The 18,604-nt window shown below is 37.2% G+C and overlaps 1 protein-coding gene across 1 annotated transcript in view; it reads left to right on the forward strand.

Annotated features, from left to right (window-relative positions):
• CanA1 (Calcineurin A1) overlaps window positions 1-18,604 on the forward strand; it is an 80,871-nt gene that overhangs the window by 53,353 nt on the left and 8,914 nt on the right. The window contains exons 5-11 of the mRNA XM_017605801.1: window positions 14-159; window positions 12,453-12,592; window positions 12,792-12,869; window positions 12,937-13,030; window positions 13,240-13,365; window positions 13,527-13,608; window positions 15,788-15,856. Coding sequence (XP_017461290.1) covers window positions 14-159; window positions 12,453-12,592; window positions 12,792-12,869; window positions 12,937-13,030; window positions 13,240-13,365; window positions 13,527-13,608; window positions 15,788-15,856 — 735 coding nt within the window. The remainder of the gene's footprint in view (window positions 1-13; window positions 160-12,452; window positions 12,593-12,791; window positions 12,870-12,936; window positions 13,031-13,239; window positions 13,366-13,526; window positions 13,609-15,787; window positions 15,857-18,604) is intronic.

Here is an 18,604-nt window from a genome sequence, read left to right on the forward strand (position 1 = left end):
TTATTGTTTGAAGGCAAAATAAAATATTCTGAAGATGTTTATGATGCCTGTATGGAAGCATTTGACTGTTTGCCATTGGCGGCGCTGCTAAACCAACAGTTCCTCTGCATTCACGGTGGACTATCCCCTGAGATTTTCACTTTAGATGATATAAAAAAGGTAATTCGACCAAGCGTTTTATTATATTTTTAAAATTTTTTCCGAATTATTTCAGCTTTCATATTCGTAAAATTGTGTTGGTATTTATTTATTGGCAAATAATTATGAAAATCCACATAAGCGGTATATGGCGTAAATTATACTTATACACGCATATGTACATACAAATGTATGTATGATTTGTCTGGCCAATTTTCATCTTGAGGCGAAAAATATATGTATATGTATACTATACCATGATATTCTTTATTTTTTGAACTTCCACGATTTAAAGATTCGGATATGAAAGACATCAAAAGAGGCACAACTCAAAAATAAGATCCGGAAATACATCGTCACCTAAGGGTGAAAAGGTGTCAAGTCCATTTTTTGCAATTGTTCAGTAAAGACGAAAAATCGATGAAGTTTCGTATAACCTGCCATCTGCATCAAAACCTAAATTTGTTCACCTTTAGGTGGCGATATGTAACTGCTTGTGGATCGTAAAGAATCAACGCAATTGATTCAGAAGCAGGTACGATTGGAGTTTTCGAGTTAGAAAATATAATATTTTCATTAATTTGAGAAAAATCCTACGAATTTATTTATGCAAAAAAAAATCGACCGAAATTTGTTTTGAGTTGTGTGTCTATTGAAGACGGTGCCCGATATGTTAAAGCTACTTTTCTGATAGATTTTAATATATGGTACACACGATTACATACGAAAAAGCAGCATACATATGGCTCATTCCATGGTGACGACTGTGACATTTCAACTCACCTTTTAAAGCTTAATTCTTAAACTGTAATATAAAATTGTTTAAAACGAGCATTTTCTAATAGGTTTCCGAGGTATACATAATGTCTAGAAAAAAAAATTTCAAAAACAATTTAATCCAAATGAGTCATATGAATTTTAGTCACTGTGACGGGTGTGACAAACCTAATTACGCAAACCTAATTATGTACGGAGTGAAATGGTTTATAGTCGTTGCGCTGGGTATGCAGTTACAGTTGCATGGCTATACTCAATCCCGACTCTTGCGTCCTCGTTTGCGCACTCTGCGCAACGTGAGCAACCCATGTGCGAGATGCGGTAACCAATCCGAGTGGAGCCTTGGGTCCCGGCAGAAAGAGAGGGAGCTTCGGTGGGGCCACTCCGACTTATTCGGTTTAAGGGCTCACTGAAGTCTGCAGCGTCTGTTCACCAGTAGGTGCGGCTGCAAGTGGGTGTCTNATATAGCTGCCATGTGAAGGAACGCAAATTCGGAGTTGGATCTGTGGTGGGAGAGAGACTCCGTCGCCGTGTACTGTCGTTCACCCCGGTGGACAAACGTCTAGCCACAATCCGCATCAAAGCGACTTCTTCAACATCTCGCTTATCGGCGCCCATGCCCCGATGGAAGAGAAGGATGAGGTATCCAAGGATCTCTTCTATGAGCGCTTGGAGCGCACGTATGAGCGCTGCCCCCGTCATTATATCAAAATCGTGCTTGGTGACTTCAATTCCAGGGTGGGCAAGAAAGGGATCTTTGGAACCACCGTCGGAAAATTCAGCCTCCACGACGAAACGTCCGACAACGGATTGAGGCTGATCGACTTCGCCAGTGCCCGAGACATGGTAGTATGCAGTACTAGGTTCAAGCATAAAAAGATCCATCAAGCTACGTGGCTGTCTCCGGATCGAAAAACGAGAAACCAAATCGATCAAGTTGTGATAGACGGAAGGCACGCTTCCAGTGTTTAAGACGTACGCACACTCCGAGGCCCAAAAATCGACTCGGACCACTATATTGTTGCAGCCAAGATACGCACCCGCCGCAAAAAGTGTGCGCCCAAATATGCAAGGAAAGCTTAACGTCGAAAAGCTGCAATCACAACAAACAGCCAGCGCTTTCGCTACTCGACTCTTACACCTGCTCTCAGAGAGCACTCTTCAACAAACCGACATATGCCAGCAGTGGAACCACATTTCCCGCTCATTGAGTACCGCCGCCGAAGAAGTAGTCGGATTTCAGCGAGCCCGAAAGAACAACTGGTACGATGAGGAGTGTCAGGAAGCTGCAGAGAAAAAATATGCCGCCTACAGGGCCACTCTGAGATCGGGCGCAACGCGCGCTATTTGGGACCGCTATAGGGATCTGAAGTGGGAAGCGAGACGTATTTGCCGCAATAAGAAGAGAGAGGCCGAAATAGGTGAGTGAGAAGAACTTGAAATGCTAGCAGACAGGAAGAATGCCCGAAAATTTTACCAGAGAGTTAGGCGACTTACGGAAGGTTTAAAGACCGGGGCGTACTTTTGTAAGAATAACAATGGCGACCTAGTAACTGATGTCCAGAGCGTACTTAAATTATGGAGGGAACACTTTTCCGTCCTACTAAATGGTAGCATGATGACGGAGTCGACGTTCCACCGCCTGACTATGACGAGGTACGTAAAGCAATAACGCGGCTGATAAACAACAAAGCCGCTGGAGCTGACAACCTGCCAGCTGAGTACGGCGGCGAGGAGTTGATAAGGTGCATGCATCAACTCTTGTGCAGAATATGATCAGATGAACGCATGCCTGACGACTGGAATTTAAGTGTGCTCTGCCCAATCCACAAGAAAGGTGACCCCGCCATTCGCGCCAACTACCGCGGGATCAGCCTCCTAAGCATAGGTTACAAGGTCTTATCGAGCGTATTGTGTGAAAGATTGAAGCCCAATGTCAGTGAACTGATTAGGCCTTATCAGTGTGGCTTTAGACCTGGCAAATCCACCATAGACCAGGTATTCACAATACGCCAAATCTTGGAAAAGACCCGCGAGAAAAGGATCGACACCACCACCTATTTGTCGACTTTAAAGCCGCTTTTGACAGCACTAAAAGGAGTTGCCTATACACCGCTCTGTCTGAATTTTTCATCCCCTCAAAACTCATAAGACCTCCCCGAGCCGTTCGCCACAAAACGGGGTTTCAGACAGGGCGACTCCCTTTCATGCGACTTCTTTAATCTGATTTTGGAGAAGATAATAAGAGCTGCAGAACTGAACCGCTCAGGAACAATTTACTAGAAGAGCGTGCAATTGCTGGCGTATGCCGATGACATCGACATCATCGGTAACAAAAACCGCGAAGTCTGTTCTGCCTTTTCCAAGTTGGATAGGGAAGCAAAGCGAATGGGTCTGGTGGTAAACGAGGACAAGACGAAGTATCTCCTGTCATCAAGCAAACAGTCAGCACATTCGCGTCTTGGCACCCACGTCACTGTTGACAGTTACAATTTCGAGAAAATAGAGAAGTTCGTTTACTTGGGAACCAGCATTAACACCGATAATAATGTCAGCATTGAAATCCAACGCAGAATCGCTCTTGCCAACAAGTGCTACTTTGGACTGGGTTGGCAATTCAGGAGTAAAGTCCTCTCTCGACGTACGAAAACCACGCTCTATAAGTCACTTATCATGCCTGTGCTGGTATATGGCGCAGAAGCATGGACAATGACAACATCCGATGGGGCGGCTCTTGGAGTGTTTGAGAGAAAGATTTTGCGGAAGATTTACGGGCCTTTACGCGTTGGCGACGGCGAGTACCGCAGACGATGGAACGATGAGCTGTATGAGCTTTACAACGATATGGACATAGTGTAGCGAATTAAAATACAGCGGCTCCGCTGGCTTGGTCATGTCGTTTGAATGGACACCGACGCTCCAGCTCTGAAAGTATTCAACTCGGAGCCCGCTGGTGGTAGCAGAGGAAGAGGGAGGCCCCCACTGCAATGGAAAGATGAGGTGGAGAACGACTTGGCTTCACTTGGCGTCTGTTGGCACAGAGGAGAAACGACTGGCGTGCTTTGCTGAACTCGGCCAAAATCGCTTAGGCGGTTACAGCGGCAAAAAAGGAGAAGAAGTAGAAGTAGAATAAGAATTACGTACTACTTAGTTGTATCACAGTTTTTCTGCTAATTATGTCTTCTTCATATGGTTTTAAATAGTTCGTTGTTTATTTCAAATTCAAATTTGACCTGTGACAAGTTGAGCATGAATACACAAATACACATTATAGACAACTAAACTAACTTTATTTCTAAAAAAATCGGATTTTACAAATACATAAAATATTCTGCCACCTAAAGACGGGATAATCCTTGATCGCACTCTTCATCTCCACTGTCTGGCTGAGTCATTGTAAAGTACGTTATTTTTAAATAGTAGGTACTACACTTTTCATGAGGCTGTTACCTGTCAAAACGTATGAGATACTGTTTCTTACACTGACAATTGAAGTAATGATTTCTTTGCATCCCTGACAGCATAGCTTAGTTTTCCCATCGCTCGAGCAACATTTCTTTATGATTAGCATTATCATCGGTTATCACAAACAGATATATGATACATTTCATATTAGCAGATAAGTAAGGGTAGCAGTTACTGGCCGAATTTATTAAAATTTGTCAAACTTTGAATTGTGACGGGCGTGACCAACATACTAACATACATACTTTCTAAAAAGCATTTTTTTCTAAAAGCATATAAATACTTAAAAGCAATTCGCACATATTCGCCTGTGTCATAGCGTTACTTTCGTCAGCTTTTTTACACTGTTCAAGATATGTTTTCCTTAAAAAAATAACTATTTTGTGATGGGCAGGACATTAAAATATTCACAAACAGATATATGATACATTTCATATTAGCAGATAAGTAAGGGTAGTAGTTACTGGCCGAATTTATTAAAATTTGTCAAACTTTGAATTGTGACGGGCGTGAGCAACATACTAACATACATACTTTCTAAAAAGCATTTTTTTCTAAAAGCATATAAATACTTAAAAGCAATTCGCACATATTTGCCTGTGTCATAGCGTTACTTTCGTCAGCTTTTTTACACTGTTCAACAATGCTGACGAATTGTTCTCTCCGTTGACCGTTTAAACAATGCCGTTTAAACAATGCAAAACGAAAATCTGTCTTGTCATTTTTGAAGAAAATTACCCTCCCATATGAGTTTGTAAACAAGTAATTTTTAGCAAAAAAAAAACCGACTTCAACTCCCACACAAAAAAAATATATATATATATATATCTCATGATCCACTGATCGGATCTCAACCAGATTAGTATGGGACCACCTCTGAGACATTACCTTTCCGATGAAAAAAGAATTATCGAAATCGGTTGAAATCGGTCCAAAGTTATGCGGTAACATACATAAAAAAAAAAAAACAAAAAAAAAAAAAAAATATTACGACGAACTGATAACCTCCTCCTTTTTTGGAAGTCGGTTAATAAATCTGGTGTCGGATTTTATAAAATTCAAAAAATGGCGGATCCAAGATGTAGGACGATTTTTTTTTAAATTCAACATTTCTGCGCGAAACTTGAGATTCGGGACTTCTGATCTCAAGCCTGATGTCACATTTTCAAAATTCTTAATCGCGGATCCATATTGGATTTATTTATAACGCAATAGTTAAAATCAAACGTACGTACATGGCGTATGAGTAACATTCTCACCTCATCTGAGTAAGTAGATCCAATATGGACCTGTGCGATTAAAAATTTTGAGTTTAGCAACTCCGAAAAGCCGCGAATCTCAAGTTTCGAGCAAAATATTTGAATTTTAAAAAATTTTTCTCCATCTTGGATCAGCCATTTTGAAATTTTAAAATTTGACACCAGACACCAGGGGTATCAAGGGTCGAGCAAAAATGTTGAACTAAAACAAATCGTCCTCCATATTGGATCCGCTTTTGAATATTTAAAATCCGACACCAGATTTGTATTCAGTAACCCTAAAAATGCTTGAAAAGTATTCCTTCATTTAATTTGTTAGGTGTTGTAAATTTTGTCAATGATATTATTTGTCGGTTCGTGAGTTTGATTAAATGCTTCACTTCTACTGACGCCAACATTGAATTTCCATAAACGCTACACTGCCTTTAAAAGTGCAAGAGTGAACAAAAATTTTCAGCCCTAGAACGTTTTTTTTTTGTATTGCGCCAATTTTTGGATATAGCATGGAACGTCCCATATATAATTCTTCTGTATGTGTGTTTGTGAGTGAAGCCCTCTTAAATGGCTTGGCCGTGCTTGAGTGGGCCCCTGGATAGTTTTGGTTGACAATTTGACCCGCCAGGTGTCGTTTGAGTCGAGTTATTACTAAAAATCTTATTTCTGATGCGATTTAGATTATATTCCAAATATTTATTGGTAACGGTAAGGGCAATACTATTTCAAACAGCCCCCGTGTGTTTCGATTGGCCCACTGGATGTGATTTGCCAATATAACTATGCGTTTAAACTTTATTCCGAGAGGATTGAGTTTACCACCAGAACCATTGCGCTGCTTAATAAGACAATAAAGCTATTTCGTCTGAAATAAGCCTACATAATTGGATTTCAGTAGAGAAACGATACTTACCCATTTGCCACCAACTATGTATACAAATTCACCATCGAACCGGAAGAGGAAAAATTCATCAAATTTAATTTGTTTTACGATTAACCGTGCTATCCGTTTTGTATTAGCCGGGCAGGCCCAGTTCAGGCATCCAAAAAAATTAAACTGCTACCCTATATCAGCTGTTCAAACTTGTAAAATTTTTAATACAAATTTTCGGTATGGAATAAGCTGGTGAATGAAAAATATGTAACGGTAAGAATGGCCCATATATATGTCTACGAAAGAATACTTTGCGCGTCACTCCTTTAAGTTATAGCTGAAAATTAAAAATCAACGGCATTTTGTTGCCACCTAAAACTGCACTCTGTTGTACTAACTGCATACCAAAATGTTTTCTGAAAGTGCTGAATAAAAAGGTTGGCATTTGATTTTTTTGCAAAGTTTGAAATGTGAATTTGTGTAGTGTTTGTTGTATGATTAGCTAGACTTTTGGTAGTACGCACCTCTAACCACTCGGCTAAAGCGACCGCGCAATAATTTTTATCTCTTGTTTGCACTTAATAAATACGCAGAATGCAGAAAAAATTACACGTAATTTCATTTGTTGCGCCAGCTTGCGGTTCTTTAAATAAGAAGTAGACATAAAATATTTATTCTTCGTTTCAAAAAAACCATCATCTGCATATTAACTAATGTTGATTTCGTTTCTTCCAAAAAATATTGCCCTTCCCGGTGCAAAATGTGTTTGATGTAGAGGGCCCATGTTTGCCTCTTATCCTTGTCTAGCTCACGCATTTCATAATATTGTCGTTTTAAACAACCATATGATTTTCAGAGCAACCATCTCCCCTGACAAGAGTGTGATATTTTAAAAAACCAAAACAAAATTTTCTCTCCCTTTGCCTTTAATTTAGAATCGAACACGAAAAAAAGGGGCAATAAAAAGGTGACATTTTTTGTTAGAAATGAAATCGCTATTAGTATTAAATCAAGATATCTTTCAAAATTGCGCAGGCTCTATAGGATTTCTTTTTTAATTATATAAAGAATCCGAATCTGCTAGGAACGACGTAAAAAAAAAATCGTTCCGTAATCTGCCCTAATGTAGATCCAGTTTTTTGTCTACCTGAACAATTTTTTAAGGTTGTATAAAAATGTATTATGTTTGACATGCAACCGTGTTAATCCACTGTCACTGAAACTTGGAAAGTTTCTGCAGATTTTTTGTTCGCGCAGAAATTTCAAGTATCTCTCTTTGAAATAAAACGTACAGACATATCCTGACAGTGAAACGGGTAAAAATGTAGACACACAAATCAGTCCCATTAAGGGCTCCCCAAATTTCAACTCCAGTATACATGCATACAAGGCGAATTCATTAAATGTGGTATTAAAGTATAAAAAAGCCGAATTTATTCGAACTGGGAGCAAGGATACAAAAACAATATTATGGGTGTTAAGTCAAATCTCAATTCGCCCTATAGTTTACATGATAGTTTGATGGGTGTGCTGCCAAATCAGTAAAAGCAAAAACTAAATTCGCATTAGCTGAATGACAAATAAAAAATATAAAAGAACAAAACTGAAAACTGAAAACATGAACCTCCAAATTTCCCATTCTTCTTCTTCCTGATAACTATCTGCTAGAAAACTGAAGAAGCAAAGGTATTTTTTCACTGATAGCTGATTTTGTGACCAGCGGCAGTGGAAAAAAATAAATTATTCTTACCGAATTTAGTCAGACGAACTTCGTCGGCGCATTTGTTGTGTGCAATCTCATATACTGCAGTGTGTTTTGATTTTGACAGCAAACTTTCTTCCGACTTAGCTCTGCCGTGTACAACTTGCACAATGAAAAAGTCCCTCCATTGAACAACCGGCCCTAAGGGCAGGTTGCTTAAAGCCTGGTTGACACTTATCTCTGGTTAAACATCGTTATCTACACCGTGTTATATGCATGAAGTCGAATACGTCGATATCGATGTTAACCGTGGATTAGTGTCGACCAGGCTTTGAGCACCAGCCTGAGGGCCGTTTTCACCATCTCTGGTTACCACTAATCACCAGTTAAACGTCGTATGAATTGCAACTTTCTGCACTAAAACTGAAAAAGGTGTAGTGGGCGGGAAAGGGAAATGTTATCCGATTTCAGTGAAATTCGGTTTAAATTTACGAATCGTTTTTAATAAAATCGGATAGTATTTCCCATTCCCTCCCACTATCGTGGGGGAGGGTGGGCGTGGCTGGTCGTTATTCCACAATTTTTGGAATCGGATAACATTTACTATATCCGCCCCCTATCGTAGTGGGCGTGATAGTTCGCCAATTCTCAGCATACATACTTTTCTTTCCTTCAGTCTATGGAATATTGACGACGTGGACGTAGGCAGACGCAGCTGAAATTGGTCATGCTATTAGCTTAAAGTGTACAAGGTATTTCTGTACCAAACACCCTCCACCACACAGCGCCACAAACTACTTATACTTTCCAGAAAAACATCAAAAATGCATAATAGTTATCACAGGAATGTACTTAAATCTGTAAGGACTAGGAAAAATTAGTTTCGTTCCTCAACTTTTCTGGGTAAAAACCACAAAGTACGGGAAGGCTTTTCGGGTAAAAACTGTCAAATACACCGTGGACGCAATTTTTTGTTTACATGGCAGTTTTTTATTATTTGGCGATCTGATAAATTATACGCTAATATACAAGCAAATAAACAAAAATACTTACGAAACGTGATATTTCCTCGCTACGATATAATTAATAAGGTGAAAATGCAGATGTACTTTTGTTTTTGCTTATTCAACTTTCAAATCGTTTAAACAGCTGATGGGGGACATTCGGGTGAAATCTTGCAACCATGGTTGCCACAATTGGTAACTTTCTACCAAAATTGGTACCTTTTAAACGATTTGGTAACTTGGCAACTTTTATTTTATTTTGGTAACTTTTGCAACCAAACATCTATTTGCATTACTATAGAGAAATGAATTATGTTTTGCCTGTGCGTAATTATAAAAACCCTTCGAGTTTCAGTGGCAGCACTACTGACACTTCTACAAATTATGTACAGTAAATTATGAAAAAACCGAAAAAATAGCTCGAAATTTCGGTTAAAAGCACCCGCCGCTATTATGCTATTATTCTGTGAGTCGCAGGTTCAAATATCGGCACATTCCGAAAGAAAAATGACACTGAAGATGGCACAACGCCGAAACCGGTTTGTCTCCAAACCAAATTTGCCAAAAGATGAAGAAAAATCGTTCCACATTACATCATACTCCTGCTAGGGAGGGGAAGTGGGGGGCTGAAATTAGATTTTTTTCGAATTTCGAACATTGCCCAACCATTCGATTATTCGATTCGAAATTTGGCTGTGCAAATTCGATTTAATTCGAATTTTTTCGAATTTTTCTAAAATTTTTTTAAGTGAAACTTCTTAATCGAGTTTGGATATGTTTGCGTTAAATATTTAACACCATGTCATAAAATCTGTATCGTTCGTTCGATTTTCAAAAAGGAGGAAGGTGTCAAATGAAAGGGCTTGCCCTGTAGATGTGTAATATGGTTTTAGCTTTGTGCCATATGAATTTATGTAAGAAAATCAAAATCAAATTATTTAATAAGTTAAGTAAATTACTCCAATATGGGTACCAATCGAAATGATTTTGAATAAACTTTATTTTTTAAGTACATTTAAGAGAGGTGCCACCTATTTAAAAAGTCGAATTTAGTTAAAGAATTGTTTTGCTTAAAATACTATGCAACAACTACAATATTTTTGAGGAGCTTGAAGAGAGTGACCACCTGTTTAAAAAGTTAAACTCAAATTACACTGTAGGACAGCCCAAACCCGCCCGGACTTTGTTAACATATTCTGAAAGTATACCCATCCAGTAGTAAAACACTCGGTGGATTTGCGAAAGTTAGCTCGTATTTTTATTTCATGGCCTACTAAAGTTTTCATGTCTCGGACTAAGTAGTTTTCAAAAAAATACTTAAAATAAATGTCTGAGCGAAATTAAAGGTTAAGACATTTATAATAAAATTTCATGGGAAATATTTTCGTAGAACATTTTAACCTATTAGCTCCCACCTAAAAGGGTAATTTTCATCCTTACTTCAATAAATCCCGCAAAAAGCAAATTTGGAAGGTCGTTAGAGGACTGGTGTACTCTAGAAAATTAGTCTCCGGAAAATTTTACTAGGGGTCTTCTCAGGAAAAAGCTTCGTGCTACGAACGTAAAAGCATCTACATAAAAAATCAACAAAAAAGTACTTTTTACATCTTTTTTTAATTTAAGAATAACAGTTCCTTCTTGGCACAGATTTTTTGCCTCGATGCATCAGATCGAAAAACATGTATTTTTTACTTGCATCCCTAAGACAAATGGAGTGCCACACACAGTGATGGCAAATTTAGTCAGAAACAAGAAAGTTGAAGAGTTGATTTTTTTGGAAATAAATATGAAATTCGATTTTTTCTAGAAAAATTCGATTTTATCCGAATTTCAGCAACACAAAGTTCGATTTCAAAAATTCGCCATTTTGGAGCTAAAATTCGATTATAATTCGAACTAACCCTAACTTCTACCGTGTCGGAAAAACCAACAACGAAAACGAGAATACCGGCACATGCAGTAATTAATTGATAGAAAAATATCTTCTAATAAAAAAAATTATTATAATTGTCGATAGCATTTTCAATCTTGATAATTTATCAAGAAAATAGATTTAAACTTCTTTGCTGTGTTTTGTTTTTTGATAAATAATCGAAAATTGACAATTTATAAAAATATTGAATTTATTAAGTGCACAGAATCGGGCTGTAAGTATATGCACATTTGTTATGAAATATAGCAGTTTTATTCAGTATATTTTTTTCTCAGTGAAGAAGTGAAGATTTTGGTATTGAAGATTTGGTAACTTTTGGTAACTTTTTTTAATAGATTTTGGTAGAAAAAAATGTTGGCGAGTGGCAACCATGCTTGCAACTTCTGACAAAGGGAGGACCGATTTAACTTTCCCATTTTCCTTCTACTTTGCCTTGCCAGAGAACCGAGTACGGGAACGCTTTCTGGTAAATTCATGTAAATTCTGGCAACTTATTGCGCGTTAGGGAACGCAACTATTATGTGAACCTGAATTGGAGCCACCCTTGCGTGCTATTGATATTGATGATGAAGACAAATCCAGTTTCAATCCATCATTCAACTACCATTTCTGAGCCGGTAAAATGCGTATTCGAATTCTTACGTAAAAGTTCTATCCATACATATCCTTTAATAATTGCTAGAGTAGTTAGTAGTAGTAGTAGGAAAAAATTCTTAAAACCTGTTAGTAGACATGTTTAGAATCGAGTCAACCACTTAGCTGGATATTTCCGGGCATTTCGATATTAGGACTTTCTGCCACTCTCAGACCACAGTGCGCCGCCCCAACAGCAAATGGATTTTATGAGAATCTTTTTCATGGCAGAAATACACTGAGAGATTCGCCGTTGGCTTTTACTAACTAAGAAGTTGCTCGGAGCAGGGATCGCTCCTAGGTCCTACGGACTACCATTAGGCACCTCTAACCCCTCAGCTAAAACGGCGTTATCTTACATTGATCCTGTAAAAAAAAATGATTCAAAAAATTATTTTGTTACATGTTCGCTATTTGAAACAAATTGCAACCGTTCAAAAGTCACATACGTTCGAGCACCCAGAGACCCAAAAAAGTGCATTGTGCCACGTTGATGAACTCTTACATCGAAGGTGAAAATGTGAAAATACAGGGAATTTCAATATGTGTAAAAACAAGCTTACCATATAACTATACTTTTTTTTTAAGTAAACAAAATCTGAATGTATCTGCACACATATATTTATTGACTCTCTAAATGGCTAACCAATGTAAATATATTAACCTTCTCCAGTTGAACAGATTTAGAGAACCACCAGCTTTTGGACCTATGTGTGATCTGCTTTGGTCTGATCCATTGGAAGACTTTGGAAATGAAAAAAACAGTGACTTCTTTTCGCATAATTCAGTGCGCGGATGCTCCTACTTTTTCAGGTGAGTCCGTGACTTATGATTTTAAAATCTTATAAAAAGCTTGGTCCCAGTTGATTTGGAGTTCAATGTAGTGAGGGGCCACCTAAAATTATGTTGTTCATTGATTCACATAAACAGAAATATACATACATATGTATGTAAAAATCAATTGCACTTATATACTAGATGCTTTCATTATGCACTTGCACTTTCTTTGCAGCTATGGGGCCTGTTGTGAGTTCCTACAAAAGAACAATTTGCTATCAATAGTCCGTGCTCATGAAGCTCAAGATGCAGGGTAACTGATAACTTTACATACATGTATATCCTCTATATTTTTGCCTATTTTTCACTTTAAATATTAGATATAGAATGTATCGCAAAAATCAAGTCACCGGATTTCCCTCGCTAATCACCATTTTCTCGGCGCCCAATTATTTGGACGTTTATAACAACAAGGTACTTGCTCAAATTATGCACATATCATTCTTTTAGCATACTTATTTACATTTTCCTTGTGGGTGCCAAGTATATGTTTCTACACGTACTTTACAGTGCTCCCCTCTTTGATCTTCTTGGCAAATATTGCATTTAATAATTCTAATAATTTGTTTTTATTTTGCCGCTGGTGCAACGCGACGTCTAACGTAAATGTCACTTGATAAAAGGCAGCTGTACTCAAATATGAAAATAACGTTATGAATATCCGCCAATTTAATTGTTCGCCGCATCCATACTGGTTGCCAAATTTCATGGATGTGTTCACATGGTCATTGCCATTTGTGGGTGAGAAGGTAATTTAGTGCATAAAATCACAATTATGAGCGCGCATACTCGTACATAGTATGGGCTTAAGTAGGAGCACGTGAACATACTTACATACATATGATATGTACATACACTATAATGAATAAAAATTCTGAAATTTTATTACACAAAAGAAATATTTTAACAGGTGACGGAGATGCTGGTGAATATTCTTAACATCTGTTCGGATGACGAGTTAGTGTCTGGCCCCGACGATGAATTGGAAGAAGGTATAGAAAACTTAAGATAAAGAAACCGTAAAGAATTCTTAGCAAAATAATATCGTAACATAAAAAATATCTTCCTACAATATATTGTCGATGCCTTCGCAAACTGCCCATCGGCCATTTGCAAAACCGCCTGAATCGCTATTGTCGCAAAAATGGGATTTTGTAACCCTGAACTTCAGGTATCGAGATTTATGCATAAAAATTGTAAAATCGTTAATAAAAAAAATAATTTTGTAAAATAATAGCTAGATAAAATACCACCTATCAAGTCAATGCTTTCAAAGAAAAACAGTTTTTTTCACTAACCTGTAAAATTTGTGTGCCGTGAGATAGGTTTTGCAAAGGCACCAACGATATCGTCGCTACCATGCCAAACTATCGAATGCGCAAAAATGCTTTTTCATTTACGAAACCTTGCGCATGTCCTTAAAATGCTGCTTTATCGATCACATGTTATAGGCTGGGTGTCGATAACTGGAGATTAGAATTAACCAGACATGGTGCAAACGGCCCTTAGAAGCAGAAGATACTGGATTTAACAAAGTGTCGAATCCCACACTTTTTCCTAATGACAGCCACATTTTTTACAACGGTTTCTTTGCTCTCCTGAAAAGTACCGATTTTCACATTCGATAATTTGACATGGTAGCGACGATATACATACATATATAGTAGGAAAACGGTTTGCAAACACACTTTTTTCGAATATAGAGGAAACATTTCTTGTAACGGAACAAAACAAAATGCTGTCATAGCCGAGTGATTTGTTTGATTGCCCTTCGTTTCATGGGAATTCTGAAATTTCTGATTTCTGAGACAGGATAAAACAATTCAAGTCGATAAAGCATACCGGCTGTCAATTATTAGCAGGCAATCGAGTAACGGCCTTAAATGCACTGAAATTCACTTATTCTTGCACAAGAACGCCGTTTTTTAACTTTTTCTTTATTAATTCTTTTTATAAAACATATGTATATTTTTGCAATTTAACACAATTAAACCACGTTTCCTATCGAAAAGTTAAATACTAATAAAATTCACTGTTTTGACACTTTCTTTTGTCTCCCTTCGGGCTTTGTTAACTTTTATATGGCCAAAAACTTTATACAAATGTACTTTTTTTTATTAAAAAAATGTTTCCGAAGAATTGTAGTACTGGCCTCCTGCCCTTGATTTGAAATCGTTCTTTTCTTGTTTTATAAATGTCCCCAAAGGCTTCTCAAAAATCCAAGAAAGGTCAAACAAGTAAAAACTCGAATTTGATTGGGATGGGCCTTGACTTTCATCCTCTGAAAGACACATGGCTTTCATTAGATCACTTTGGTTTTGGAATACCTCCGTTTGACGAAACGCGATCTGAACTCATTTGGCTATGGCAGACTCGGTTTGCGTTAATTATTCGGCCCACAATATTTCAATATATTTTATTTATATATTGTTTTATATAGGAATCTAACAAAATAATTTGGGTAGAAGCTAGGCATTTACAAATGAGGGGTGCCTAACCAAAATTAATATTTCCACGATACAGATAACAAATTAAAATGCACAATCTCAAAATATATCTAATAAGGGTACTCATCGATTCTCGCAAGTTTCATATTTGGACAATTTTATATTCTGTGCAATTTCAGACATTTAATTGTTTGACAATGCTTAATTTAAAAAGTTGAACAATTGAAACTCGAATTTAAGAAAATATTTAAGTCTTACGAAAAAGCGTTGAGCACAATTCAAAATGAAAGTAAACAAAATAGTTGGTTGAGGGTTGCACATCACCCTGCGCAAATTTGCGCGACAAAATTTCCGCACAAACTTGCCCTTTTTGTGCAAATAGCTTTTCATACAAATTTTGACATTTCATTTCCGAGGGTTTTAAATTGCACAGTTTACCCAGTTTGCGAGAGTTTTGCGCGTTTAAATGAGTACCCTTAATGTGTTTTGGAAGTGTTTATAAGGAAATATCGTCTTTGGATTAGACACTCCGCAATTAATACACTCACACACTACAATATTTAAATATAAATTTCTTTAGTTCTTTTGTTATTTTTATAATTTTTTAACAATGCTTACATATATGTATGTATGTGCGTATCTAAATGGTTACTCTATGTACGTCTGTATCTCGGTGTGCATGCATATTTATTTTGTTTTTTTATATGTCAAAATGAAACCAAAGAGCTCCGCAAGAAAATCGTTCTTTTACCAGTGAACACGAATAATACACCAGCACCAGCCCCCAAAACAGGTAAGCCAAGCGCTTGTGCCTCTTGGAGTGCATTGGCTTGAGAGCTGTGCTTTATATTTGACTACATATAAATACATACATACGTATTTAGGTGATTCGCAAGTCGTCTGAAGCGTCGTAATGCTTATTAGTCGTAAAATTTTGGAACGTAAAGTAACGATTAAAATATTTTAAGACGTTTTTAACCTAAACTATTTTAGCCGTTATTTTACGTAGAAAAAGTTTACGACTTTAAGACATTACGACGTTTAAGATGACTTATGATTCCCCTAATTATGGATGTAAATATGTAGGTTCCGCTGCTTCAACTGCATTTCTATTCTATTTGTTGCTTCTTCCATCTTTAAGTAGAGTTTAGTGATACATATTTTGCTGTTCTTAACAAGCTATGCTTTTTATGTAAATACATATATATGTATATATACATATGTACATATACAGATATGTATGAATAGTAATTATATTCAAAAACCTGGAAGGAAATTAATCTTTGTTTAGTTTAGGATCCAGCCATGTGCATATGGTCAATTTTTCCGAAAACTAAACCAGTCCCATTCTTTTTGTGCATATTGGAGACTAGAGTTACCCGGTCACGCCTTGCTGTGGCTTAGTCTAATAAAATGGAAACATGAAAATCAAATAACTTATGTCAATTTTCAATCTCGAACGTAAAGCACAAAATACAATAGCGCAGTGGCAGTGACAGTTTTTTAAAATCAGCTGTTACTGCTAATATTGGCAGGCACTGCCGCAGCAAACACAATACGGCGCAGACTCATTGCCAACACATTTGGTCTTCTTAGTAAAAGATTCCGTGGTATAAAGTTAAGATATTTTTATAGTATTCTTAAATATTTATATTAATTAAAAAAAGCACTTATATTTGCAGAAATTCATTTTCCACAAAACGCCAACAAAGTAAAATGAAAAACAACTCTGCCACAATGTAAGAGCTTCTGGTGTTTTCAATCGCTACCAAATTTTTTGTTTTTTTTTTTTCACAGTTCTTGCACAAAGTGTGTGAACAAGTACAGTTATTCAGGCAGGTCTGAAATTTCCTTCCGAATGCAATTACTCAAGTTCACTTTGAATCCAAATTCTGGTGTTTTTTGCATTTCTCGTTTTTCATGCCAAATGCAAGTGAATTAATTTTTTTCGTTTTCAACATCACTTTCAGGTTATAAATAAAACAGTAAAAATCTCGGGATGACGGGATTGAATGCCTGCCTAATTTGTGATTAGTTTTTGAGGAAGAATCCAGGGCAGGTCTGGGTTTTTTACAGGATACGTTCCAGGTTAGCCAAAAAATTGGGTAGGGCCTTACTTCAGTCGTAATGAAATGCACCGCAATTGTTAGGTGAAAAGTCGCCAGTGAAAAGCTTAACAAGTTTTTTTTCGGGTACTTAAAGCTCAGTTAGTCTAGATTTCCTATACTTAACTTACCATGACTTAAATTAACCTAATATATTTTGGCGAAACTCTTATACGTAAAGCTTTGTTAGTGGTCAGTGAAATCATAATTTACCGTAAGAAACGTACATAAATTTAGAGCGAGGGCTTGCCAGATTTTCGTTTTTGTAGTTCTCAAAAATAAATATATGCAAAATTTTTTTTTCGTATGCATGTTTTTGATGTGTATTATGGTCGACGAACTGTCAAAACATTCCCGCGTCTGGCTCAAGTTGTCGTGTTGAGTAATCAATGACAATTTTTTAAAGGTAAGTTAAGTCTAGATCCTAGACTAACTGAGCTCTTAAATAAGTGTAACGTGGACAGAATTTTAATTTTTATTGAAAAAATTATATATGTTATATATAGAAAATGACCCTCCTTTCATTTTAACAATAAATAATACGATATATTAATAAATTATTCGGATGAACAATTCCGAGTCGATTTCGACTTTCGACCAAAATCGAATTTTTACTCTTCAAAGTCGAGTTTTAGTGATCGACTTTCAGCTTGTGGAAGTCGTTTGAAGTCAACTTTTCAGTTTCGCCTCTCGACTTTTTTTAATTTATTTGCAGTGGCGTCTCTTCAATTAAAACTTATCTTCTTACAAGGGCGCAGAGTGCTATTTGGTCGTATTTAAAAAAAAAACGCCAATAAAACTTAAGTGAAATGTGATAAGTGTGATATATAAATGTATTTTAATGACAGTACAATAACATTGTCAAATCATTTAAGAGCAGCGCATAAGATTATTATACGAAAACAGATTCCTCGAATTTGTTAATCGTTTGTCTCCACAATCTTCAGTTAATTGTGATGTAAGATATACGTAGATATTTATTTTAATAATTTCATGTAAGAAAGTTTTTCTCCACTAGTTTATGTAAGTAAGTAGTAAGTAGTGAGGAAGACGAACCCGAGTCCCCAGTCGATGATGATGGAGTAGCTGTCCCACCGCCTGACTATGACGAGGTACGAATACAACAAAGCTGCTGGAGCTGACGGCCTGCCAGCCGAGCTATTCAAGTACGGCGGCGAGGAGCTGATGAGGTGCATGCATCAGCTCGTATGCAGAATATGGTCAGATGAACGCATGCCCGACGACTGGAATTTAAGTGTGCTCTGCCCAATCCACAAGAAAGGCGACCCCGCCATACGCGCCAACTACCGCGGAATTAGCCTTCTAAGCATAGGTTACAAGGTCTTATCGAGCGTATTGTGCGAAAGACTGAAGCCCACCGTCAACGAGCTGATTGGACCTTATCAGTGTGGCTTTAGGCCTGGAAAATCCACCAT

Source organism: Rhagoletis zephyria, unplaced genomic scaffold (assembly GCF_001687245.7).
Source record: "Rhagoletis zephyria isolate East Lansing unplaced genomic scaffold, Rhagoletis_zephyria_1.1 Rzeph_scaffold_00156, whole genome shotgun sequence".
NCBI classification, from domain to species: Eukaryota; Metazoa; Arthropoda; class Insecta; order Diptera; family Tephritidae; genus Rhagoletis; species Rhagoletis zephyria.